Genomic DNA, 27,359 nt, shown 5'->3' with positions numbered 1-27,359 from the left:
TGTGATTTTATGCTTACATGTGCTCATAGTTATTTATTCCAGGGTAGTATACCAAAAAATTCCAATCCACAATACAATATCAGAGCAATAAAAATGATGCACAAACACAAAAAATTGAGAGACATAAGAAAAGCCATGCTGGATCAGACCAAGGGTCCATCTAGTCAAGCACTGAAGTACTAGTTCCCCTCTACTCGGCACTGGTTAGGCCCCATCTTGAGTACTGTGTCCAGTTCTGGGCACCACACTTTAAGAAGGATGCAGTCAAACTGGAAGAAGGTTCAAAGGAGGGCAAGGAAGATGATGAGGGGGACTGGGAACAAAGCCCTACGAGGAGAGACTGAGGGCATCTCAATACTAGCCTAAAATCCTCCATTTAAAACAGAGCTTTCTGCTTCCGTTTTAAATGCAGGATCACAATGGCTCCCTTTTTCTCCAGCTTCCTTTCCCCCCTCCCCTTTCCCCCTCCTTCTCCCTGTATCTGAGTCCTCTGAGTCTTCCATTATCTTTTATTGTTCTTGCTCTTCTTCTTGCCGCTTTTTCTCAGACTTCTCCTCTTTTCACGGACATGGACATGGGGTAATTGGATAGCTCATTATCTGAGATCTTAAAAATGGAACAAAGGGCATTTAGTTCAGGAGGTGCCCTGGAGGGTCATGGCATCATGTAAAGAGCTTGCAAATTTCCATGAAGGAGCAATCTCAATCACATGATAAAAGCCTGAAAGAACTGGGCATGTTTAGCCTTGAGAAGAGAAGACTGGGGGGAGATATGATAGCGCTCTTCAAGTACTTGAAAGGTTGTCATAGAGAGGAAGGCTCCTCTCGATCATCCCAGAGTGCAGGACACAGAATAATGGGCTCAAATTACTGGAAGCCAGATTCTGGCTGAACATCAGGAGAAATGTCCTGAGTGTTGGAGCAATACGACAATGGAACCAGTTACCTAGGGAGGTGGTGGGCTCTCCCGCACTGGAGGCTTTCAAGATGAGGCTGGACCGCCACCTGTCAGAGATGCTCTGACTTGGATTCCTACCCTGAGCAGGGGGTCTGACTTGACGGTCTTATAGGTCCTATTATTCTGTTCACACAGTGGCCAACCAGCTGCCCACAGGAAACCCACAAGCAGGACAGGAGTACAGCAGCACCCTCCTGCCCATGTTCCCCAGCAACTAGTGTACATAAGCTCACTGCCTCTGGTTCTGGAGGTAGCACATAGACACCAGGACTAGTAGCCATTGATAGCTTTCTCCTCCAGGAATTTGTCTAACCCTCTTTTAAAACCATCCCTTATCTAACCCCCTTCTAAAGCCCCCTTTTAAAGATAGTAAACAAAACTATTCACCCAGCTAAAAACAATACAATCCATTTAAAATTCCTGGGCAATTTTTGTTTTGACCTGGCGCCAAAAAGAATAGTGTCAGTACCAGTCATACCCAGGCATTCCAAGTCAGGGGGCCACCACAGAAAAGGCCCTCTCCTTGGTATGCACAAAGTCTGTGCCTCCTGTTGGTTGTACTCACCTAAAGAGAGGTATTAATAACCTCCTGGCCCCACCCAGTCAATTCCCTTCAGCTAGATACAAGTAGCCAAGATGGGCAAGGGCTGAGAATACAGGTGCATGGATGAACCTCTCCAAGCCCCCTGTCCACATCCTCAGGCTCAGTCAACTGGAACTCATCCCACAAAACAAGACTACGTGATTTCTAGACACCTCCACTGAACCTGTATTAAAACGATGCCACAGTCTGATAGCTACAGCACTGTCACTGCGCGCCCAAGAAGCTTCCAGGGCATGAAGCATCTTCCTACAGCCAAGGCAGATGTGCCAGCTGCAGCCCTTCCTAGACAGTGAGCGCCTGGCTCCAGTGATCCATACTCTGGAACCCCCACATTAGACTACTGCATGCATTGTAAGTGGGGCTGCCTTCGAAGACTCTTTGGAAGCTTCAGTTAGCTAGGCTGCTAACTGGCATCAGTTACAGGGATCACATCCTGCCAGTTCTAAAGCAACAGCACTGGCTGTCTGTTTCCAAGTACAATTCCAGGTGCAGACATGTTAACCTGAGGCATCTCCACCCACACAGAGCTGCCTAAGTGCTGCGTTCTTTGTCTGATACCCTCCTCCATGTCCACCCCACAGCACTCCAATGTGTGTGTTTTTATTGTTTAAGTATTCTTATCCCACCCTTCAGCCAACGTGGCTCCCAGAGCAGCTCGTGTAAGATCAAGAAGAACCATAGATGAGAATAAAAATAGATATTTGAATGATTTTACAAGTTAGGCCTTCTCAGTTGTGGTGCTCTGCAGGTAGAATACTCTTGACAGGGAGGCTCACCTGGTGCATGAAGACCTTTTTATTTGCCCAGGCCTTCCAGGGTGCCAACTAACTGGTTTTATTCTACTACTTCTATTGTTTTTGCTGGCTTCATTGTATTTCTTACTGCTCTGTGATGCATTTTATATTACTGATATCTGGATTTTTTAAATTCAATTTTATATTTTTTTATTTTGTTTTAATTAACTTGTGAGCCTGTGGCTGAAGGGCGGCATTATAAAGTTCTTAAACAAATAAAATACGTAAACTACAAATGCTCATTGGATCTGATTGGAAACCCATGTAGATATTTTTTAAGTTATTTTGGTCTGCCCCAATTGAATGCATCCATGGTGACCTAGTTGTGTGAATTGGCCCTGAGCAGTGTGCCATGAGCCTAGTGGTCACAATGAGTCATGAAGATCCTTACATGCAGCTCATGACAGGCAGAGAATGAAAAACCAAATCCAGTCGGTTGTCATGTGAACCTGGGCCAAATCAACAGAGGAGCCTATGCACCAATTTCATAAACCCCTCTCACCGTATAAGTGGCACAAATCAGAACATTGTTAGACTGGTGGTAGTAGGCAGCCGAGATAGGATAGTTGCCCAGTGGGACATTCCTACCATGGATTGACTGCAAGCAAAAGTGATCTAGCAGATCCCAGACACGGATATTCTGAAGGAAACAAGAGAAGAAGTCAAGAGTTGAAAGGTCAGGAATATCAATGGGATCTATAATGGGGAGAACATAAGAAGAGCCCCGATGCTGGGTCAGACCAAGGGACCACCTAGTCCAGCATTCTGTTCACACAAACAACTACCTGTGGGGAAACCCACAAGTAGGACCTGAGTGCAACTGCACTTTCCCGGCTGTGTTCTCCAGCAGCTGGTAAACATAGGCACACTGCCTCATATACTGGAAGGAATAGTCATCGTGACTAGTGGCCATCGATAGCCTTATCCTCCACTGGGCACCAGCCTCCCCCTCCCCAGTGCCTGCCCACCAAAGCAGGCAACATATCAGGTGAGAACAACAGGAAGGCAATGGAGTGCTAAGCTCCAGGCCATAGAACTGCACCTTTATGGCTCTCCGCAGCTCAGGAGGGGCCCGTGTCTGGGAGAGATAGTCAGGCCCAGGGTGGATATAAGGAAGGGGTGGGCAGCTTGTGGCCCTCCAGTTGTTTTGGCCTACAACTCCCATGATCCCCCTCCACTGGCTAACACCTGGAGGACCATAGGTTGCCCAACCCTGATATAAGGGCTCTGTTGGACCCAAGAACTGGCTGGAGCAAATGATCTGCACCTGAGGATCTGTCCAGGGTACTGAATGACCCATTTCTGACTGCCCTTGTCCTCCAGGCTGTGGTTGCCAGTCTTGGATTGGCCACACAGCCACTGCCTGTTTATCAACTCCTCTCAGCATCAGCTGGGCCTGTCCTTGCAGGGGTTCAGCCTTCTCAGGACTGGACAATGCCCAATCATCATGTAACACACAGAGGGCAAAGTAGATGTGATGCTGGCAGACTGGTGCATTAGAATTTGGTTGCCACTGAATTCCTTCAGGGAGGGATTTAAAATATGACCTAGATGGGCAAGGAAGGACCTGAGCACTTTCTCCACAATTTCCACCCTCAGCTGTTTTTCCCTGGGCGGAGGGCTCAGAGGTAAAAGCTGGGAGAAAACCTGCTGTGGGGAAAGGTATTTTCAGGAGGAAAAGTAGGGGGTCAGGGATGTTCAGCACTCCTATCCCACTTTTCCACATTGTGCTTTACATCAAACCCACACATCTGCTTTACAGGAATTTAGCATTTTATTTCTTTAAGGGTGAAATCCTATGCATGTTTAGATAGAAAAAAAGTCCTACAACTCCCAGACTTATTTCAGTCTAAACTTGCATAGGATTATAACCTGCTTTTTAAACTAATTTTCCAAAGCACCTTACTTTAAAATACATGATGGCAATACAATACAAGGTTATTCCATGACCCACATTTTTTTTAACACACACCTCATGCCACTATCAAATCCACTTTCCTCCTGAGCTGATTAAAAGAATTCCCACCCCCAGCCAAAAACATTGGCCTGAATATGCAAGACCCCCAACCTGACTCTTCCACTCCCCTCGGGGACAGGGATCCCCACCCTTCCAGGTGGACACAGCAGCACAAAGCCAGAAGAGTGGAGGGGGGTCACTACCTGCCCTGGCCCCCCTCCAATCCCCCCCCCACCCAGCTCCCTACTTTGTCTTTCGAGATGCTGACAATGGTGTTCCTCTGCCCATTGATCACAATGTGGGTGACGGCGGTAGCATGACCTTTCATCTGTGTAATGGGGCTGCTGGTGACGTATGGGTTCCAGACTCGGATCAGCGGCTCGTATCCCCCTGTCACTGGCAGGAGAGAGGGAGAGAAGGCCACGGCTCAAGACTCCAGCAGAACTGCTCCTTTTCATCATTTGTGCAGCAATATTTAATTGGTAAGCTGTATTTATTTATTTAGGCCATTCACATTCTGCTCTTCAGGCAAAACCTCTCAGAATGGCTGAGATCGTGAAAACATATGCCAGCGGTAATGATACAAAAACAACATAAAATGATATAAAATGGCTGAATGGATGGATCATATGAACCAGATTGAAACAATGCATCAAAATGTCATCTCCTAAAAGCTTCAGCAACAGAAGAGACCTTCACCTGGCCCTGAAAAGACATCAGGCTTAGTGGTGCCCTGTGATCCTCTCTGGGGAGGGCACTCCCAACGCATGCCTTCCGCAGCTGAAAAGGTTACCACTCGCCTCAACTCAGAATCTGGGGGACCCAACAGAGAGCCGCCAAAGAGGATCTGCATAGCTAGGCAGGTTCCCGGGGGGTCGGGGGGGGGAACAGACAGCCCTTAAGGCCATTGGCCATGCTGGCTGGCTGGGGCTGATGGGAGTTGAAATCCAAAGCATGTGGAGAGCACCAGGTAAGGGAGTGCTGCCTGAAGGTATCCTGACCCCAAACTATGAAGGGCTTGAAAGGGCAAAGCAAACACCTTGTATTGGGCCCAGAAACTGGCTGGGAGCCAGCACAGCTGTTTTGCGACTTATGGGTTCCCTACACCCTGTCCCAGTTAGCAGCCTCACTATCTTGCAGAATTTTGCTGTTTCTGGGTGGTCTTCAAAGGCATCCCCACGTACAACGCAGTGCAGTAATCCAAAATGGGATGTTACTAGCGCATGAATACATGCTGCCAAGCACTTTCTGTCCAGGAGAGGCCGTAGCTGGTAGAAGTTGCTTCGTGCCATTAAGACCACTTGGACTTCCAGGGATAGGGCTGCATCAAGTAGTGCCCCCAGCCTACAAACCTGGTCCCCGAAGGGCAGTGCAACTCCTTCCCAAACAAGCCAGACCTCAACCCCTGGCACAGCCGAGCCAGCTGCCACCAGAATCTCCATATTGTCAGGACTGAGATTCAGTGTATTAGGTCCCCATCTCATCGTTTACCAGTCCCAGACCCCAGTTTAGCACGAGCACGTAGCGGGACTGCCACAGGGCAGAGCCACTGCCTTTCAGAACCACCTCCTGCAAAAAGCCATCCATCCCAAGAGGAACACAGCCACTGATGCTCAGCGCCCCCAGCCCCAGCACTTCAGACAGCCATTCCAGAAGAACACTGGGGTCAATGGTCAATCCAAAGCTACAAAAAGGCCCAGCAGAATCAGCAGGGTCGCACCCACCCTGCCTTTCTCCTTGCACCCATCATCCGTCAGGGCGACCCAAGCCATGCCACTGCCAAAGCTGGGTCAGAAACAAGACTGAAATGGATCCAGAAAACCGGAGTCCTCCAAGAGTATCTGGAGGTGCACAGCCACCGCCCACACAAACACCTTCCCCCAAAGGGTGTATTCACTGGCCCCAACATAAGGAGTAGTAAGCCACCTTGGGAAGACGGTGGTCTTGAAAGGCAGCTAAGAAACTGACTAAATAAAATAGTTTCTAGAAAACATACCAAGGATGTTCATTTCAGAGGAGTAGTCAAAGCAAAGGATGCCTTTCTTCAGGACAATCAAAGCTGACCTGGGACGAACAGAAGAAAGAAGTCCTGTGATGTAAGCAGTAAGAGACATACATTTTTCTCTTGTACTATTAACCTCTTCAGTCATTGAAACAAAGTGGCAGTTAAACTTTTACCTCACAAAAAGCCAGTTTCTTCACAGGGCCTCTGCTTGCTCCCCCACACCCCGCACCCCTTTCTTCCTCTCTCTCTCTCTTTTTTTTTTTTCTTTTACAGAATTGAATGGCAGACTTTGTGGAGAAAGAGGCAAAAAAGGCATTTGCCAAAATCATCATGGACATCAGAGCAGCCTCTAGAAAGTTTGGATGGGGATTCAGAAGTCTCAGAACCATCGTACCAGATCCAAATTTCTGCAGCAAGCCTGCTAGTTGTGAACTGCTCACTCTCCTAACATCCTGCGTCTGACCAAGTAGCCTCTTGCCTAAGAAAGCTCAAGCCACAATGAAGTTGCTTTAAGGAGCCACAAGAGGGTTTCCACCTTGCACATGTTACCAGACACCCCATTATTCTGCTCTTTTGGGGAAAGTAATCTTGTGCCTGGGAAGGAGGTTTCATTCCAGCGTGGGAAGAGCACAGGAGAAGCCTTTTTGCTGTCTCAGAAGCCAGGCCTGGCACTGGAAGACGCACAGCCCTTCACTGGCAGTGCGCATTGTCCTGCAGACTTAATCCATTGACCTCTTCCCCCCTCGTGCGTATCGCCTGCAGAACTGCATGCCTTGGTGCCAGTCCTAAGAGGGTCACCAGGTAAACGCCTTCAATAGCCTGTTAATTTGTCTCCTTCCTGCCAAGATGGGAGCAAGTCAGTTTAACAAATATACACCATGCCCACAAGCCACCAGAGACCAGGGGATTTGTTGTTTGTGTTTGGATGATTTCTCTCGGTTTGGGGCACATCAGCAGCAGGGGCCCAGCAACTAGGACGCTCTCACCCAGAGAAGCCCCATTCTCTCCCCACAGCTTGAATCTTGTGGAAATCACCCCGCTTCTCTCTCTGTTGCCAAAGAGGTCCTCCACTGCTTCCACCTTTATCATGCTCAAAGCTAAGCAGAAAAACAGGACAGGTACTCCCATCTCTTTTACTAACTTCTTCCCAGCAATTCCATCAGCTCACTGGACCCTTTTTTCCCCTTTAGAACCCCCACCCCACTTTTCTGGGGAACCCTGCCAGTTTTCCCAGCTCCTTTCCTTTACCTTTTGCCAAGCACCTGTGTGGCTCTAGGGGGGCAAGCATAGGCACATCGGAAGGGGCCTTCTACCAAGTCAGGCCCTTCGTCCGTCCAGCCCAGTAGTGTCAGCACTGACTGGCAGCAAGGGCTCTCCAGGGTTTCAGGCCAACGTTTTTACGGCCCTACCTGGAGATGCTGCCAGGGATTGAACCAGGGACCTTCTGCGTGCGAAGGAGCTTGCTGGCTGCCTCTCATCACTCACACGCCCAGCTAGGTCCCTTCTCCTTTGGCTTTTCCTTTCTGCTGAGACTTGTTCACTTCCCACTCTTCTTCCCTGGCTCAAGCCAGTCGCTTTACAGCCCCAGTCCCCCCACCTGCAAGCAACCCTCCTTTCCTTCTTTCATCATTGGAGCCCCCCTCCTTCTCCTCACTGCCAGGACACACATACAGACACGTCAGTTACATCACACCATTGCTTTTAATGCGTCTGCCTTAATAGCTAGAACTATTAGTCTGTGTGAGAAGCATAACTACCCTCACCAGGCACGGGTTGTCATGATGCCCAAATCCAGCAAGGGTGGGTGACTGGGGTGGTTTACAAACCACCCTGGAAGCCATGGCTTGTTCTAAGGTTTCAGGGTGGTTTGTAAACACCCCAGCCAGCCACCCTCGCCCGGCATCATAACAACCCACACCTGGTGAGGGCAACTATCCTAATTAGGTGGCTTGCAACCAGCACACAAGGGAGTGGGGGAAGGGGAGAGAAATGAGCCACAGAGGGGAGGGAAAATAAGCTGCCATGGTGGAAACTTGGTCTGTGTCTTTAATCTCCAAATCCCTTTAACCCTTAAGGTGCCAAGCTTTGAGATGCTCAGTGCTCAGCCTTTGAAAAGATCCCTCCAAGTGTCAGTATTGCATGTCTGAAGGTGCACATTCAGGCATACATGCATGACAGGTAGGATACTTGGTAACACGCCATCCAACATTCAAAACAGTTAGTAGTCCCTAAAAAGCCAAATCACTTAGTAAAGGGTGAAGGGAATCACGATTGGGTTCTATTTTCTGATCTGTGTACATACGTATATTGTAGCTAATAAAATACTCCATGGAGAGCCAGGGCCTGCAGGAGAGGCCACCACCACCACCGGGGAAGAGGCGGGCCTGCTGCTGCTGGGCCTGCTGTTGCTGGGCCTGCTGCCGCCGCCACCACCACCACCTGGCCTTCCCTGTGGACTCCGGCCTGGCATTATTTTTAAGGGGATTTTTAATTGGGGTGTGTGTGTGTGTTTTTCCTGGGGGATTTTGTTGTGGTTTTAGGGGTGGGTAGCCTGCCTGATAGGCGGGAGCGAGGGGGCATGTGTCCACCTGATGGAGGCAGTGGGGGGAGTGTTGGGGGCCAGAAGATACCGAGGCTGGGCGGCAGGCGCTGGCAGAGCGCTAGGGGCAGGCCATGCCAGGTAAGGGGAACAAGGGAGAGATGTGTAGTATCTGTCCCCTGCTCCGGGCCTGTCCAGAGCCAAAGGATGGCTGGGGGAGGCGTGACCCCATCTTCTGGCCTTCGGTGGCTGCTCTGCAATGCCAGGTCTGTTACCCAGAAAACCTCCCTCATCCATGACATGATCCTGGATGAGGGTGCAGACCTGGCATGTATTACGGAGACCTGGCTGGCCGAGGCTGCTGCTCCAACCCTTGCAGCCATGTGTCCAGCTGGATTTTCGTATGCACAGCAGCCGAGGGCTGGGGATCGGGGAGGGGGAGTGGCTGTTATCTACCGAGAGTCCTTGGTCTTCACCAGACCCCCTCTCCGGGAGACCAAGGTTGCTGAGTGCATGTACTGGAAGTTGGGCCCGAAGGGCAGTCTGGGGATTCTGCTCGTGTACCGTCCACCCTGCTGCATGACTGACTCCCTGGCCGAGGTGCTTGAGGTGGTCTCTGATGTGCATGTACAGTCCCCTAACTTACTGGTGTTGGGGGACTTCAACGTACATTCGGAGGCCATCCTCACAGGAGCACCTCGGGACTTCATGGAGACCATGGCCTCCTGGGAGCTGCACCATATTCTAACTGGGCCCACCCATGTAGCCGGTCATGCGCTAGACCTTGTGTTTGTTTCTGGAGAAGCAGGGAGTGATCTGGAAGTCGGGGGTATATCCACCACCCCCTTGTCATGGTCAGATCACTGTCTGGTGACATTGGACTTCTCGGTTCACAACCCCTCTGCAGGGGTGGAGGACCCATTAAAATGGTCCGCCCCAGGCGTCTTATGGATCCAAATGGATTCCTGAACGCGCTTGGGGATTCTCTGGGGCATGCCAACGGCCACTCGGTCGAGACCCTGGTGGGTGGCTGGAATGCCGCAATCACTGGGGCATTAGATCGGGTGGCTCCGAAACGCCCTCTCCCCTGAACAGGGCTCGGACTGCACCATGGTTCAATCCGTGGTTACGAGCTCTGAAACAGGAGGTGAGACGGCTGGAGCGCCGGTGGCGGAAGTCTCGCTCCAAAGACGATCAGACACTGGCTAGAGCTGTATCTTCAGCCTATCACGTGGCGGTGAAGGCAGCAAAAAAGGAATATTATGCTGCCTCCATCGCGTCTGCAGAGTGCTGTGCCAGGAGGCTTTTCCAAGTGGTCCGGAGCCTGGTCGGTCCTGTGGCTCCGGAACCACTGGAGCATTCTAAGGCCTCCTGTGAGGCCTTGGCAAGGCATTTTGCAGATAAAATTGATCAGATTAGGTGTGTTAATCTGCAAGCTGTGGATACAGTTAGTGAGCAAGAGGCGGCCTGTGGCAAACCGGTTTTGTGGGATCAGTTCCAGCTTCTTCCTCCTGATGAAGTGGACAAGGTGCTTTCATCTGTAAGGCCGACCACCTGCTTACTTGATCCTTGCCCATCTTGGCTCATTATGAGCTGCAGAGAGAGACTGGGTGAGGGGATCAAGGAGGTGGTGAACGCCTCCCTTGAGGAGGGAGTGATGCCATCAGCCCTCAAGGAGGCAGTGATAAGACCGCTCTTAAAAGCCCTCCTTGGATCCTCAAGTTCTGAACAACTTTCGCCCAGTCTCAAATCTGCCATTTTTGGGCAAGGTGATTGAGCGGGTGGTGGCGGTGCAGTTGAAGGCACACTTGGAAGAAACTGATTATCTAGACCCATTTCAGTCGGGCTTCAGGCCTGGGCATGGGACAGAAACGGCCTTGGTCGCCTTGGTGGATGATATGAGGAGGGCTCTGGATAGGGGTGAATGCTCCTTCCTTGTTCTCCTCGACCTCTCAGCGGCTTTCGATACCGTTGACCACGGTATCCTCCTGGACCGCCTGGAGGGGTTGGGAATTGGGGACACCGTATTGCGGTGGTTCCGGTCCTTCCTCTCCGGCAGGAACCAGTGGGTAGCACTGGGAGAGGAGGTTTCGGACCCGTGGCCACTTACTTGTGGGGTGCCACAGGGTTCCATCCTCTCCCCGATGCTGTTTAACATCTATGTGAAGCCGCTGGGGGCTATCATCAGGAGGTTTGGGGTGCAGTGTCATCAATATGTGGATGACACGCAGCTCTACCTCTCGTTTAAATCTTCACCAAGGTTGGCCGTAGAATCCCTGTCCAAATGTCTGGAGACAGTGAGTGGCTGGATGGGGAGGAATAGGCGGAAGCTGAACCCTGACAAGACCGAGGTACTTTTGGTGGGAGACAAGAGGAGGCTGGGGGATGTTGACCTGGTGTTGAATGGGGTACGGCTACCCTTGAAAGACCAGGTCCGCAGCCTGGGGGTCATTTTGGACTCCCAGCTGTCCATGGAGGCTCAGGTGTCAGCTGTGAGCCGGACAGCGCTGTATCAACTCCATCTGATACGGCGGCTGCGCCCCTTCCTTCCCGACCATCTGCTCCCATCGGTAGTACATGCCCTGGTCTCCTCTCGTTTAGACTACTGTAATGCGCTCTATGTGGGGTTACCCTTGAAGACGGTTCGGAAACTGCAGCTGGTACAGAATGCGGCGCCTTTCCTGATTAAAGGCAGCCGCCGGCGAGATCACATCACTCCAGTGCTGAAGGAGTTGCACTGGTTACCAGTTCTTTTCCGGGCCAAATTCAAGGTGTTGGTTTTGACCTTTAAAACCCTATATGGTTCCGGCCCAGCCTATCTTAAGGAGCGCCTCCAGCAGCACCAGACAGGCCGCTTAACAAGATCAGCCTCGGATGGCCTTCTCTCTGGCCCATCAGCCAGGATAGCTAGACTGGTGGGGACGAGGGAGAGGGCCTTTTCTGTGGTGGCCCCCACTCTGTGGAACTCCCTCCCTAGGGAACTCCGTCATGCCCCCTGTTACTGAGCTTCCGTCATGCATTAAAAACATTGTTGTTCAGGCAGGCATTTGGGGTGGGTTAGGGTATTTTAGAAGATGTTTTTATTGTAGAATTTTGTTTTAAACTGTTTTTATTGTATGTTGTACATCGCCCAGAGTGGCTGGGTGACCAGCCAGATGGGCGATTAATAAATTTAATAATAAATAAATAAATAAATAAATAAAATGGTTTGTTGCAAGTAATTCATTTCATTATTGCCCTGTGTAATGTGCTATCTAAATCTCGTGGAGAGTCTATTAATTTATGCTCCACTGTGGCCTGATTTTACAGTATTCTGCTGCTAATCCTTGCTCAGACATTTATTCTATTTGAGCAAAAGGGACTCTGGCCAATTTTGTTTCTTTCTTTTTGGTTGTATTTTATTGTTTTAATTTGTTGTAAAGTACCCTGGGATCTTTTTGATGAAGGGCAGTATTAAAATGCTTTAGATAAAATAAAGTACAACACCACCATCTGCTGCCCAATCCCCTAAACTGCAACTTTGAACTCTTGCAACTAATAATATTCATCAAAAAAAAACCTGCTGGTTTAAAAGACCAGAAGTTAAGGCTATCTCGCGTTGGTCCAAACTCCACAAAGCCAGGAAATTGGAAGCTAAGGCTGATGCCTTATCTGACATGCCCCATGATCTGTCATGATGTTGTGCAATGTCCCAAACTGCTTGCTTACAACTTACCCTCCATGCACCCACACTTTTTCTGGGTCTTTCAGTCCCAGCTCCAGATTGGGAGGATGGAGTGCCTGGGACCAGCAAAGATGCTCCACATTGTCCTGGTCCTGTATTGCCTTATGAAGCTTCTTCTCCAAAAAGGGAGGCAAGAACCAGGCTGAGCACAAAAAGGCTCTCAAAACAAACCAAAATCTGCTAACAATGTTCACAGTTAAGCAAAAGGTAACCATCAAGCAACCTAGGTTGGAACAAACATGGGTCTTGTCTTTTTCATGAGGCGCTGTTACTTTCTTTAATCCCCTGACACCCCTCCATTTTCCGCTTTTTTATTGGCTCTTTTCCCTAGTTGCTAACTAGAAAATTTGGTCCTGGACTAAGGAATGACAGATTGGTGGGCAGAAACCTGCAGGGACAGTTTCTCATTGTTTTAGGCAGCTGATGTTACTCTAGGCCTTATCAGGGCACAAGGGAACACTCCGCACTCATGGAGCTGCTAGCTGCAGGGAGTAACAAATGTTGAACCTTTTCTCATACTGGCCCGTTGTTCCACAGCTCGACCACAGCTTTGTCAGCATGCTTCTCAGACTTCAGGCAGGAAAACTTTCTGTGCTCCAGGAAAGACAGGCCTGCTTATGAACCAAAGCTTTACTCCCATTCCATTCCATGGCTTCCTTCTAAGCCCTCTGTCCCCAGCACTTGAGCCCAAAAAGGGACCTTAGTAACAGAAATGATTAAGGGGAAAGGGGGAAACAGATGAAGAAGGGGAACAGGTGGAAGCGCAGACCAGTAAACAGAAGTGGTGGGGTCCGGTCACACTGAGGCTTGTCTATGTACACACACGCGGGTCCCAGAAATTCGCTGCTGCTTTTCCTCCACATGGCAGTTACTCCTCTCCAAGTGCCATGGTATGAGACTCCCATAGACTTTCATTATACAATAAAAATCATTTTGAAAATAAGTAAATTGAGTTAAAAAAAAAAAGAAATTCCATTCCACCAACTACAATATAAAAGGAATACGAAAACATCAAACTTTAAAATAAGGAGCCTAGAGTTTTTTCACAAATGATGGGCACAAAATGTTGCCAACAAATGCTTTCAGGAACACTTTTGCATGATCACGTTTTTATTTTCTTTTTTCTGTTAACTTTCCCTCAGTCTTTAACCAATCTTCCTGACATTTTTAAGTTATGTAACATAGACATTTCTTTCTGACAAGTGCAAATTTCAGGAAGACGGGTGAAACCCTTTCAATTTTATTAAGGTTAGAACAACCCACACCTCTGATTTCCATTTAACATTACAGAACCCTTATTCTACTGATCACTATGGCTCCAATAATTCAACACATATAACAGGCCTGAAAGTATTTCATGTACACTGACTAGCTTTGGGCGATCATGGGGGTAAAAGAAGCCACCATGGCTTCTTCTCCCCCTGCTGCCCTGCCGCACACGCAACCGTGATTTGTATGATTGCCCACGATGCACACGGGTTGCCAGGTTGTCTGAACCCAGCCAAACCACCACTACCACCCACAAAGGTGGCCATTAGAAAAATTCCAAAAATCCATGTTAGTGTATGTTATTGTGACTGTTCTTTGGCTGTTTTAAATTGTTTTTAAATGTTGCCTCAGGGCGACAGTCATAGAAGCACACAAGAAATATTTTGATATTTTAGCCTTCCTGTTTAAGCCGGATGGAAGAAAAAATTATAAGCCAGTTTAACTTTTCTTTACACCATTTATTGTATTTATTGCATTTATATCCCACCTGTCCTCCAACGAGCACAAGCTGGTGTACATGATCACCCTCTTTCTCCATTTTATGCCCACAACAACCCTGTGAGGCAGGTTAGGCTGAGAGTCGATGGGGATGTTTGGAAGAGCACATTGAGGAAAGTTGCCATCGTGGCTTCTCTGCATGCATGACCACCATTTGCATTCTTCCCTGTGATGCAGCTTGGGTTGGTGTGTCACATGAGCCTGGTGCGCCAGGCAGTGGGGGGGCTTCATACCCACCCTACAGCCCCTACTGCAAGTCATGGTGGTCATGAGGGGTGGTGGGAGAAGCTGCGATGGCATCTCCCCCCTACACAATTGTCCAAACCCAGTCAGCGACTGGCCTGAAGTCACCCAGTGAGCTTCATGGCCGAGTGGGGACTAGAACCCGGACCTCCCAAGTCCCAGACCAATACTCTCACCACTACGCTATCTTTTAAAGCTTTCAAACCCCAATACTGTATCAGAACTGAATGAAAAGGGGTGAGGAGGCAACTTTCGCCTCAGAAAGAGGCAAAATAGTTGAAGTCTATGAGACTACCTTTGTCACTTCAGTGAGGTCCTTTAAGATAATCACCATGAGATCCTCCTGTCTGCCTCTCACAGGGACCTGTGAAAAGTTGAAAATCTGCCCCAAGGTATAGCCAGGATCCTAATGCAAAGACCCCCTTCCTTCCCCCTCCCCTCACACCAGGGCATCTCAACACCAGCCTGGAGGCATTTCTACACCAGCCTAAAATCCTGCATTTAAACTGGACTTTCTGCTTCTGTTTTAAATGCAGGATCACCACTGACTCCCTTTACACGTGCTTCCTTTCCTTTCCCCCCACCCCCTCCTTCTACCTGTATCTGAGTCTTCCATTATCTTTCATTGATCTTGCTCCTCTTCTTGCTGCTTTAACTCTTTTCATGGAGGGAACCCAAGCGCGGTAATTTGATAGCTCACTGGGCATTTCTACGCCAGCCTAAGGGTGTTTCTACATTAAGCAAGAAACCTGCAAAAATCCACATCCTTTCCAGAGCTTCCTGCTTTCGGTTTCTTTGCAGGATTAGGAAGGGCTCCTTTATACGGCAGACACATGGTTTGAACTGAGGGAGTGCCTTCCTCCCTCCCTGGCATGTGTGCAAAGGCGCAGAGGGGGGGTCCTTGTTTTCCTAGCTTAACTTCTGCTGTACTGTTTTCTTGCAGCGCCCAGGAAACCTCTGACTTACTTCTGAGTAGACATAAAAATGTAAGATTGTGCCATAAGTCTGCAACCCTTGGCACACTTACATGGGTGTAGACCCCATTGAACTCAATGGGACTTACTTCTGAGTAGACATAAGATCACCCTGTAGGTCTGCAAACCTCGGCACACTTACTTGGGAGTAAGCCCCATTGAACATAAGGGGGTGCTCTGAATCAACAGAGGACGTTGCTTCTGAGCTTGGTGGGGCAGGGGATCAGATGTGTCTCCCTTCGTTGCAGAGAGGCATTTTACCCTCTTTTCCCTCCACCTCAGAAATGCACTCAAGCATTTACATGGCAGATGCCTGTCAGCAAGATGTGAGCAGAGGCAGGAGATACGACTGGTGGGAACTTCTTGCCCTAGCACCTATCAAATCTGCTCCTGCACGCCCCACTCCCATCCTCAATGCCTTCGTCATCCTGACCATGCGCGCCCCCAGCAACTGAAAGCAAACGCCCACAGCAGGCAGACAGAGCGGTTTCTCCCGCTATTGGAGAATCTGATGGGGGGTCATGGCGCTCCTGTTCTGTGGGCTGGAAAAAATACCACATTTTTTGAATTTTGGGGAAATATGAGATAGGCTGGAGGAAATGGCGGGAGATGCCCTGGAGGGGAACAGCATCATCTAAAGAGCCTGCAAACTTCCACGACACAGCCATCTCAATAGCAGGATAAATGCTCCGTGGGATGAACCCCTAAAATCCTGGATTTAAAACAGGGCTTTCTGCTTCCATTTTAAATGCAGGATCACCACTGGCTCCCTTTACATGTGTTTCCCCCCACCCCACCCCACCCCATATCTGAGTCTTCCATTATCTTTCATTGCCCCACTCCTCTTCTTGCCCGCTTTACACGGAGGAAACTGAAGCTGAGCATAATGGGGTAATTTAATGGCTCATTATCTGAGATCTGTTTAAAAAAGGAACAAGGGGTATTTAGTGCAGGAGGGTCACAGCAGGGTCATGGAGTCATTTAAAGAGCCTGCAAACTTCCATAAAGGAGCAATCTCAATCGCAGGATAAAAGCTCCATGTGAAGGAGCTTAAAGTCACTCTCCCAAACTGAGCCGTCTTGAAGTGAGAACTTTGTTTTATTTTGTTTAATTACTAAATCCTGAGAAGAGGCATAAAAGGGCCATCCCATACCTCTGGATTCTTTCAGTACAGGCAGGACTTTTATTCTCTGCTCAAAAAAGCAATTGCCCTTCTTCTAGCTCACTCCCCATTTCTCTTTGTCCTCCCTCAGCAAAGTTTCCAGTGTCCACAAGCTCAGCAAATAAGGAGAGGTGCATCTTTGCTCTAACTCCTAGTTTTCTTTTTTAATTGGTCCATAAACCAAATAGCCCTTTTCTCTCTGTTTTTCTTAGTTTTCCACCCCATCACCTACACCTGAGTTTCAACCCCAGAATAGAAACTTTTCTCTGTGGCTTGCTCTTTTTCTCTCCCCCTGCCCCCACCCCAATCTCCCAAAAGTTCCCTTTTGGTCCCCCCTTTAGCATTTTCCCTGTAGGGTTTCTGGTACCTTTTCTCCAGTTGGCTCTGTTCCTCAGCCTGGTCCTGCCTGAGATCCTGCCAGGTTGTCTTCCTTCTCTCTGCAGTCCTCAGCACCATCAGCTCTCCTAAAAGCCCAGACCTCTCCATCTGCTTTCTTCCAAGACCCCTGCCTTGGCTTTCTTCCCAACAAAATACTCCCACCATCATAAAAGCAAAAGGACAAACAAAATACCCTGTTTCTTCCCAATGCAGATCATTGGGAATGATCTGCATTGCAGATGCAGACCTCAGGACCCAAAATCACCACTTTGAAACCCTTTTTCCCCTTCCTTTCTCTCCCCCACCCCACCCCTTTCTCCATGGTTAGCCATACATACATTTTGCCAGGAAGACACACAGGTTCACAGATTTTGGGCTGGCATTCCCCCCTGCCCTGTCCCACCCCGCCCCGGAGTTTTCATTTAAATGCTAATGCTGTTTTGTGCTCAATGCTGGAATTAAAATTGTGTTAAAATCCATTCTCTTTAAACTCCCAACACCTACCACCAATCCTTGTGTGTGTGTGGGTGTGTGTCAGACACACACACACACACAATTTTCTACGCATCTCGCTGTGTCTAGCAGTATCACGAAGTTTAAAGTGCTTCTGATCTCTTAACCTTCTCAGTGTTAATGTCTTGTGTATGTATGATCCTAATTCCCTTGATGGGAAAGCCCTGAAAGCAGGTAGTGGGAGAGAAGCAGTGTCTTGCTGCAGAAGAGGCAACACCTTGCTTTAATTGGGGGCGGGGGGTGAGGGTAGTTATTCTGCACAGGTCCTTTTCAATGAGGAAATTCTAGTTCATACCTTTCATTTTCAGCCCCCAAAGGAAGCTCCCTTTTTACCATTTTACTTTTGCTGTCAGAGGGGAAATGAAATGGATCAGGTTCTTTTGCTTTCCACCTCGGCAGCCAGTCCACCTCCAGACTTGAAGCAATGCCTGGAGACACCGCTCAAGTGGGTTCCCTGCTGAGGTGGATGCACAGCTGTCCAGGCTTTGCCTTGAGAGGTTAGCTCTTGGAGTGGCTGCAGAGGGAAAGGCATAAAAGAGCTTTCTCAGTTTCACTTCCCTGGTTGGAATCAGAGTGGAAGAGAAACTGATGAGATAAAGCCAGGTCTATAGAAACTCCTTTTAGCCTTGTGATACGTTCCATGGGGTTTTCTTGGCAAGAATACTGGAGTGGGTTGCCATTTCCTTCTCCAGTGGACCACATTTTGTCAGAACTCTCTGCCATGACCTGTCCGTCTTGGGTGGCCCTGCACGGCATAGCTTATGGCTTCACTGAGTTACGCAATAGACAGCTGCTTGGAATAGCACTCATAGTCAACAAAAGGGTGGGAAAAGCAGTACTGGGGTACAATCTTAAAAATGATAGAATGATCTCAGTACGAATCCAAGGCAAACCATTCAACATCACAATAATTCAAGTCTATGCCCCAACCACTGAGGCCGAAGAAGCTGAGGTTGATCGGTTCTATGAAGACCTACAACACCTTCTAGAACTAACACCCAAAAAAGATGTCCTCTTCATCATAGGGGATTGGAATGCTAAAGTCGGAAGTCAAGAAATCACCGGGATAACAGGCAGGCATGGCCTTGGTGTACAAAATGAAGCAGGACAAAAGCTAATAGAGTTTTCCCAAGATAACATGCTGATCATAGCAAACACTCTTTTCCAACAGCACAAGAGGCGACTCTACACATGGACGTCACCAGATGGTCAATATCGAAATCAGATTGATTATGTCCTTTGCAGCCAAAGATGGAGAAGCTCCATACAGTCAGTAAAAACAAGACCTGGAGCTGACTATGGCTCAGATCATGAGCTGCTTCTTGCAAAATTTCGGCTTAAATTGAAGAACGTCGGGAAAACCACTAACCGTTCAGGTATGACCTAAATCATATCCCTGATGAATATACAGTGGAGGTGAGGAATAGATTTCAGGGATTAGACCTGATAGACAGAGTGCCTGAGGAACTATGGACGGAGGTCCGTAACATTGTTCAGGAGGCAGCAACGAAATCCATCCCAAAGAAAAAGAAATGCAAGAAAGCAAAGTGGCTGTCTGATGAGGCTTTACAAGTAGCTGAGGAAAGAAGGGAAGCAAAAAGCAAGGGAGAAAGGGGAAGATATACCCAACTGAATGATTTCCAGAGAATAGCAAGGAGAGACAAGAAGGCCTTCTTAAATGAACAATGCAAAGAAATCGAGGAAAGCAACAGAATGGGAAAGACTAGAGATCTCTTCAAGAAAATTGGAGATCTCAAGGGAACGTTTTGTGCAAAGACGGGCATGATAAAGGACAAAGAAGGCAGGGACCTAACAGAAGCAGATGAGATTAAGAAGAGGTGGCAAGAATACACAGAAGAACTATACAGGAAAGATCTGAATGTCCCTGATAGCCATGATAGTGCGCTCACTGAACTTGAGCCGGACATCCTAGAGAGTGAAGTCAAGTGGGCCTTAGGAAGCATTAGTAACAACAAAGCTAGCGGAGATGACAGTATTCCAGCTGAGCTATTTAAAATCCTAAAAGATGATGCTGTTAAAGTGCTGCATTCAATATGCCAACAAATCTGGAACACTCAACAGTGGCCACAAGACTGGAAAAGGTCAGTTTACATTCCAATTCCAAAGAAGGGCAACGCCAAAGAGTGTTCAAACTACTGCACAATTGCGCTCATTTCACATGCCAGCAAGGTGATGCTCAAAATCCTACAAGCTAGGCTTCAGCAGTATGCGAACCGAGAACTACCGGAAGTACAAGCTGGGTTTAGAAGAGGCAGAGGAACTAGAGATCAAATCGCCAACATTCGCTGCATCATGGAGAAAGCAAGAGAATTCCAGAAAAACGTCTATTTCTGCTTCATTGACTACGCTAAAGCCTTTGATTGTGTGGATCACAACAAACTGTGGCAAATTCTTAAAGTGATGGGAGTACCAGACCACCTTACCTGTCTCCTGAGAAACCTGTACGAGGGTCAAGAAGTAACAGTAAGAACCAGACATGCAACAACCGAGTGGTTCAAAATTGGGAAAGGAGTACGACAAGACTGCATATTGTCACCCTGCTTATTTAACTTATATGCAGAGTACATCATGAGAAATGCCGGGTTGGATGAATCAGAGGTCGGAATTAAGATTGCCGGGAGAATTATCAACAACCTCCGATATGCAGACGATACCACCCTAATGGCAGAAAGCGAAGAGGATCTCAAGAGCCTCTTGTTGAGGGTGAAAGAGGAGAGTGCAAAAGCTGGTTTGAAACTCAACATAAAAAAAATGAAGATCATGGCATCTGGCCCCATCACTTTCTGGCATATAGAAGGGGAAGAAATGGAAGCAGTGACAGATTTTACTTTCTTGGGCTCCCAGATCACCGCAGACGGTGACTGTAGCCATGAAATTAAAAGACGCTTGCTCCTTGGGAGGAAAGCTATGGCCAACCTAGACAGCATAGTAAGAAGCAGAGACATCACCTTGCTGACAAAGGTCCGTCTAATCAAAGCTATGGTTTTCCCATTAGTAATGTATGGCTGTGAGAGCTGGACTATAAGGAAGGCTGAGCGCCGAAGAATTGATGCTTTCGAACTGTGGTGCTGGAGAAGACTCTTACGAGTCCCCTGGACTGCAAGAAGGTCAAATCAGTCCATCCTAAAGGAAATCAACCCTGAGTGCTCATTGGAAGGACAGATACTGAAGCTGAAGCTCAAATATTTTGGCCACCTAATGCGAAGAGAAAACTCTCTGGAAAAGACCCTGATGCTGGGAAAGACTGAAGGCCAAAGGAGAAGGGGACGGCAGAGGATGAGATGGCTAGATAGCATCACGGATGCAATGAATATGAACTTGAGCACGCTCCGGGAGACAGCGCAGGACAGGAAGGCCTGGCGTGCTATGGTCCATGGGGTCACGAAGAGTCGGACACGACTGAACGACTGAACAACAAATAGAAACTCCTTGACAGTTTCAGTGTGTACTGAGGTGGGAGCTCACAGACTCCAAAGCATTTTTAAAACACTGAAGGCAAAAGAAAAAGTCGGGGCATGTATCCCCTCCACTTTGCTCCCAGGTAGAGAACAACATTCAATATTTGGCCCAACTCCTTCTGCCCAGGTGGAGTTGCCTTCCACTAGACTGGCTGCATTGGGGGCAGCATGCACACAGGGGTCCCGTGAATCGGCAAGGAACGTGAGAAGTGCACCCCATGATTCCCCACAGAGGATGCAGCGCCTGGATTGTGTGTGACACTGTGCAGGTACTCAAGTCAACTGGCAGGGGTGAAGGTCAACAAGAGAAGAAAAGACTGGGTGCCCTGGCAGAAGTACAGCAGGGGGAGACGGGGAGGGCAGAGCAGTTGCAGAGGCAGTACATATCATGCCTCCAGGCCTCCTCCAGGCATCTCTGCAATCTACAGCAGGTCTGGACTCTGGGGCCGAAATGCCTGCATTGGACCTAGTGCCAATAGACAGCTGCTTGTTCCAAAAGAGGGGAAGGTGGAGAATACAGAAAAGTAGGAGGATCAAGGGGAGAGAAGAGAGAAGACAAAAGCAAGGGTGGAGTGGGCGTGGAGGATGCTAAAGGGAAGACAGGGGCAATGCAAGCAGGAGGGCAAAGAAACAGACTAGAAGGGACAAGAAATTGAGCATCTGGCTGCACAGAAGGGGAGGGACAAACATAAAGTCCCATTAAAACACGCTCGTGTGCGCGCACGTGCACACGCACAGACACGCGAACCTATGAAGCATCCTTATTCCCGTGGTACTGCCCCCACTAATTGACATCAGCTCTCTGGCAGAGATAAAGAGGATGCAGAACTAGAAGGGCCATTGCTTTGATCCCTCAGGACTCTTCTTGTGTGAACAGAGAATAGGTGCATAGAGATGAGGACAAACACTCTCAATAACATAAAGAATTGAATGCCAGGTACTTAAAGTGATAGAATGTGTTTTTTAAATAAAAAAGATGCCTTAACTGTACAGGTGCTACTGCGCCTGTATAATTGGCAATCCAACTGCCAAAGGGTTCAGAAAGAATTATTCCTGCAGGTGGGAGGCAGCTCCATCCACACACACATTCAAGGCTTGGATTTTCCCATTTTCTGCCCAGCACAAAAGAACTGCAAAATGTCCTTCCCATGCTGGCACCTGATTTCTCAGAAGCCCTTGAGAGAATCAGACTTCCCTCTTGAAAGACCCTGGGAAACTATTGTGTATTTATGGCTTCTGCCACACATCCCTGATGGATCTTTATCACAATTTATGCCTCCTTGATCCTTCTGACCCATCCCCCCGCCCCACCTTCTTGTGGGAACAGTCGTTATTCTTTAAGCCTCCCTGGAGCTATTGTAGCTTATTGATAAAGCTGAGAGAAAAGAGCCGCTCTTACTGGGTTTTACCAACGTTATGCAGTGGGAGTGACGTCAGCGCCATGGCAGTCTTATCAGCTGGTGTACAGGAGGCGACCAGATTGAGCTGGGGAATGTACGTGATCTGTTGACACCAGTCTCCATGCAAAGCCTATAAAAGGGGGCGGGGGGAGAGAGAGAGGGGGAGAGAGAGAGAAGAAGAAAAATGTTGCAAGAGCAAAGGCTATAGAGCTGTAAACTAGCAGAAGTGGGGAGAGCTCTAGGTCCATATGCGGGCCAACTTTTGGAAAGCCAAAAAGAAGGAATTAGACTCCTTCCCTGACCACTTTCCCCCGGGAGGAAATTGATAGACAGGAAAAAAGATATGATTGTTACAACAGCACAAATAAATGCATATTGTACCCCTGTTTAGGCCTGCTTTGCTTTCCATGGTGTGCACACAAACAGCTTTTGCTCCACAGTCACCTCTGGTCAAATCGCTTTTTGAAACAATACTAACACCTGCAAAACCTGTTTCCAGAGGCAAAAGTGGGATGGGTGCAAAGAACATGAGCAACAATCCCCACTACAAACTCTCGAAAGGAAGGCTATCATCTGTCTCCAATTGAAATGATTGTTTGTTTGTTTGTTTGTTTGTTTGTTTAGTACATTTATATCCCACCATTTTTCCTCCTTAAGAAACCCAAGGTGGCGTACATAATCCTCCTCCTCTCCGTTTTATCCTCACAACAACAACTCTGTGAGGTAGGTTGGGCTGAGAGTCTGTGACTGGTTCACATTGTTTGGAAAAATGAAGATAGCCACACTAGTCAATTAAAAGAAAATCCAGAATCCAACATCTAAAATTAATCTTTGGCTGTGCAGATATAAAGTCTCATGTTTCTTGATTTCTGCTCTCTGCCTGCTCTGAGCCCTGTGTGTTTTGGCCAGAGCAAAAGACAGATCTGAGTTACAGCCGGCCTTTAGGTTTTCCAAAATGAGGATCACCCACTGCTTCTTTGTCCCACAATGCCAGGTGCTATTATACCTGCAACCCCTAGCAATTACTCATTGGCCTGGTTCGCACATCATGGCTACCCAGGATTTAAACAAACCCTGGGTAGCCATGAACGAGCAGGAGCACACGAGCTACCCCCCAGCCAGCTGGCCAGTCCCACTGAGCTAAACAACCTAGGGATGCTCTGTCCCTGGGTTGTTATCCGAGACCTCCAAACCTGAAACTGTAGGTTGTTGCAGAGGAACAACCCAGATTTGTAACTGATGGTTCTCTGTTATCTGCAATCACTGCTTTGGAACTCAGCCTAAACTTCAGACCTCATGGCCACATGATCTGGCCTGATTCTTCAACTTTTCTCTTTATTCCCATCCTCTTCCCCATCTGGAAAACTCAAAAGCTTGCACAGTCTTTTCTGACCTTTTGGTTGGACATAAGAAAGATATTGCCTAACTGGATTTTTGTTCCTGGATTCTATATTGTTTTGAAGAACATGTAAAGGATGTATTTGTTTTGGCTTGAACCACACAACTCTAGATTTAAGAAAATGTTTATCTTTTAAAACTGGGAGTGGGAACCTAAACAAGAGAACAGAACTAAGTACAAACCCTCTTTGCTGCACACAATGACAGCTAATACTCCTATTTCACTTTATCTGTCTCCTTGTGATGTTTTGCCATGCAGGATCCTTACACAATTTGGCAACTTGAGTTATGGTGGCAAGGCAAGGAGCAGGTGCTTGAGACAGCTAATGACCCCCAGAGTCAAATTAACACTGGACTTAATGATCACTGGCATGCTTCCAGAGAATATCACAGGCCTTAAGCCCTAATTCAAAGCAGGGAGGCAGGGGACCAGACAGAATTCATCATAACTCTGGACCGGACACACTCACAGAAAAACTCACAGACACGGTGAAATTCTTGTATGATTGGGTCTTCCCTTTCATGAGGATTTGCACGGGGACTCTTGCTAAACCACCTGTGAGAACAAGAGCCAAGCAACCACTTGTGCGCCAGCAGATTCCAACTTCTCCAAAATATGTCACAGTTATTATCCCTATTCCTTTGTTAGTAAGATCGCTATTTAATAGTCGGTAATGAACTAATGGTTAGGGAAATAGCTGCCAGTGACAATCTGTCTGACCTGGTTCACACAATCACAGTTTAAGCCATGGTGAGCCCCACAGGTTTTGAATATTCAAGCCGCAGATTGTCCTATTGTCCAAACCCAGGTGACGGGGGTTATGCCAGGATAGTTTTAACCCTCACACAACCCCTGCCGCCAGGGTTTGGACAACACAGCTTGAATGTTCGTATTGGCTGCCCACATGCACCGGCACATGCTACAGCCCACCATGAATTAAATAAACCCTGGTGGTTTATCTGATCATGCGAACTGGCCCTCTGTGTGTTTGAATGAGGGAGCCAGCAGAGCTTGGGGAAGGAGACATATCCTCTTCAGGGCTGATGTAAGAGGTGTGTCTGTGTGTATATGAGACCTGCTTTGTACAATCACTGTGGCTTAAACGAGCAACAGTTGCTTTTTTAAGCTGCAGCATGTGCCAGGCATGATTTGAATAATCACTGCCTGACTGCGGCTTGTTGTGTCAGCTGACCCGGGTGGCATGGCTTGTCTGAGGGTTAGACAACCCTCAAATAACCCAACAGCAGCCCATGTTTAAGCCGCAGTGATCATGCAAACTGGCCCTGCGTGGGTGTGAAGATACAGCAACTGGAAGTTTGGAACAGACAAAGGGTGGGTTGTGGTGCGTGTCGTCGGACATTTTGAATACCCAACCTCTGGCAGGGGATTACCATGGTTTGTTGTGTCGTCCGAACCCTGGGAGTCATCCAAACAGACCATGGTTATTTGAGGGTTGTTTAACCCTCAAACAACACCTGCCTCCCACGTTTAGTTGACCAACACGCTGTCACTAGGGCTTGAATAGGCAATCTGGCACCTGCAGGCACTGTGGCTTGTCATGGCTTAACATAAGAAGAGCCCTGCTGGATCAGACCAAAGGTCCATCTAGCCCAGCATTCATTCAGTGTTCGTACAGTGGCCAACCAGCTGTCAACCAAGAAACCACAAGCAGGACATGAGTGTAATAGCACCCTCCCACCCATATTCCCCAGCAAGTGGTGTACATAGACATATTGCCTTTGATACTGGAGGTAGCACATAGCCATCAGGACTAGTAGCCATTGATAGTCTTCTCCTCCAAGGTTTAAATAAGCCATGCTGGGCTGCCAAACCAGGTCAAAGTCAAGCAGGGAAAGAGAGAAAGCTGAAGGTTAGCTGAAGGCACCTTGGGGTATAACATGTCTCTCTCCCTCCTTCCCTTTCTGAGGATCTGTTGTAGGGTAGTGCATCTGCAGTTTGCTTGATAGATATATTTATATCATACTCTTTTAGTGCCTGTGCACAGTTTAAAACCACAATATAATATAAAATCATACATTCAGTAAGAAATACACTACAAAAGCAATAAAAATACAGAGGCAGACACAGCCACTTAGCGGGCAAAAGCTTGCCAGAACAGAAATGCCTTCTATGACCTGTGTAAGACATCCAGAGAGGAGGCTGTCCATGGAGCAGCCCAGCAACCACCAGCTGAGGCTTCTGCCTTCCTCTCCCTGGCCCATCTCCTGCATTGCTTTTCTGCACCTGGCCCATGGCTTACCTATGTAGCTGCGGATATTGAAAAGCCCATTCATGACGACATCCGTCGAGGTGAAAATCAGGATGTTCCCTTTCACGTCTCCAACACAGAATACCCCTTTACATCCATCTGTCCTAGTTCAGGTAGGAAGAGAGGTGATAAAAGACCCGGCAGATACTGTGCAGATGCTGACCAGGGTCGGAACTTGGCCTAGCCAGGAAGCAGGTTGGTCACAGATACGGGGCTGTACATTTCTTTGCTAGAGATGGTAGATGACAGTGCTGGAACCACGACCCAAAAGGGCATCACTTCAAAACTGTCCTGACTCCAGATCATTCGATGGCTATATAAAACCTCCATGTGTTCAGAGAAGGTCTACTTCTGAGTACCATTTGCTGGACAACCATGGCAAGGGCTATTGCCCTCAGGACCTGCTTAAAGCTTTCCAGAGAAACTGGCTAGCCATTATGGGAAATGGGATGTTATGTTATGTACATACTGAACTGGATGGACTGATGGCCTCCTTTGGGATTAGGCAGCTTCCTATTATCCTGACACCCCCTCCTCCCTGTCTCTCCCTCCATAACAGGGCGTAACTTACTTGTGACATCACATAATCATCACTGATGAAACTCCCTGTCCATGATGCATAGCAAGAAGGTCCAGGATGTTAACTCAATGGCCCTGTTCAGATGTAACAGCGGTGCCAGCAGTAAATCATGGGCTAATTAATTAACCAACCAACAACCCAGGTTAACTTCTGGCTTGTTCTTGGGTTAACATGAGGCTGTTTACCCCACAAACAACCCAGTGCCCCTGTTCAGACATCACAGTTTAAATTTAAGAAGTGACAACGGCACAACAAGCATCCCCGGAATTTGTGGGTTCATTAACCCACAATTTGCCACCAGCTGCCACCATTATATCCAAACAGGGTCAATCAGGCTGGGTGGGCAATCTCTTTTCTGTCAAAGGTAATCTGTTGGGAGGTTCAGATCTCTACTCAGACATCAAACATTGGGCAAATCTGGGGCCACTCACTATTTCCCAGCCTAGCCTACCTCACAGGGTTGTTGTGAGGACAACATTGCAAGGAGTGGGTGGCCATCTATGACAACTTGAGCTCCTTGGAAGAAAGGCAGAACATAAATGTCATCAATAAAATCATAATAAAATCTGTTGGCCACTGCTGGAAAGAGGAAGCTGATCCAAGCAGGGCTCTTCG

The 27,359-nt window shown here is 48.1% G+C and overlaps 1 protein-coding gene across 1 annotated transcript in view; it reads right to left on the bottom strand.

The window, feature by feature from the left end:
* EFCAB8 (EF-hand calcium binding domain 8) overlaps positions 1-27,359 on the bottom strand; it is a 91,999-nt gene that overhangs the window by 43,294 nt on the left and 21,346 nt on the right. Inside the window, exons 12-17 of the mRNA XM_084851822.1 lie at positions 26,156-26,268; positions 24,377-24,450; positions 22,496-22,626; positions 6,309-6,376; positions 4,560-4,708; positions 2,858-2,995 (exon numbers count right to left, since the gene is read on the bottom strand). Of these exons, the coding sequence (XP_084707948.1) occupies positions 2,858-2,995; positions 4,560-4,708; positions 6,309-6,376; positions 22,496-22,626; positions 24,377-24,450; positions 26,156-26,268 (673 nt within the window). The remainder of the gene's footprint in view (positions 1-2,857; positions 2,996-4,559; positions 4,709-6,308; positions 6,377-22,495; positions 22,627-24,376; positions 24,451-26,155; positions 26,269-27,359) is intronic.

This window comes from Heloderma suspectum, chromosome 4, assembly GCF_057233095.1.
Source record: "Heloderma suspectum isolate Gila_16-S chromosome 4, 16-S_ref, whole genome shotgun sequence".
NCBI classification, from domain to species: Eukaryota; Metazoa; Chordata; class Lepidosauria; order Squamata; family Helodermatidae; genus Heloderma; species Heloderma suspectum.
The sequence above is the reverse complement of the archived record's forward strand: the minus strand, read 5'-3'. Positions and strand labels throughout refer to the sequence as shown.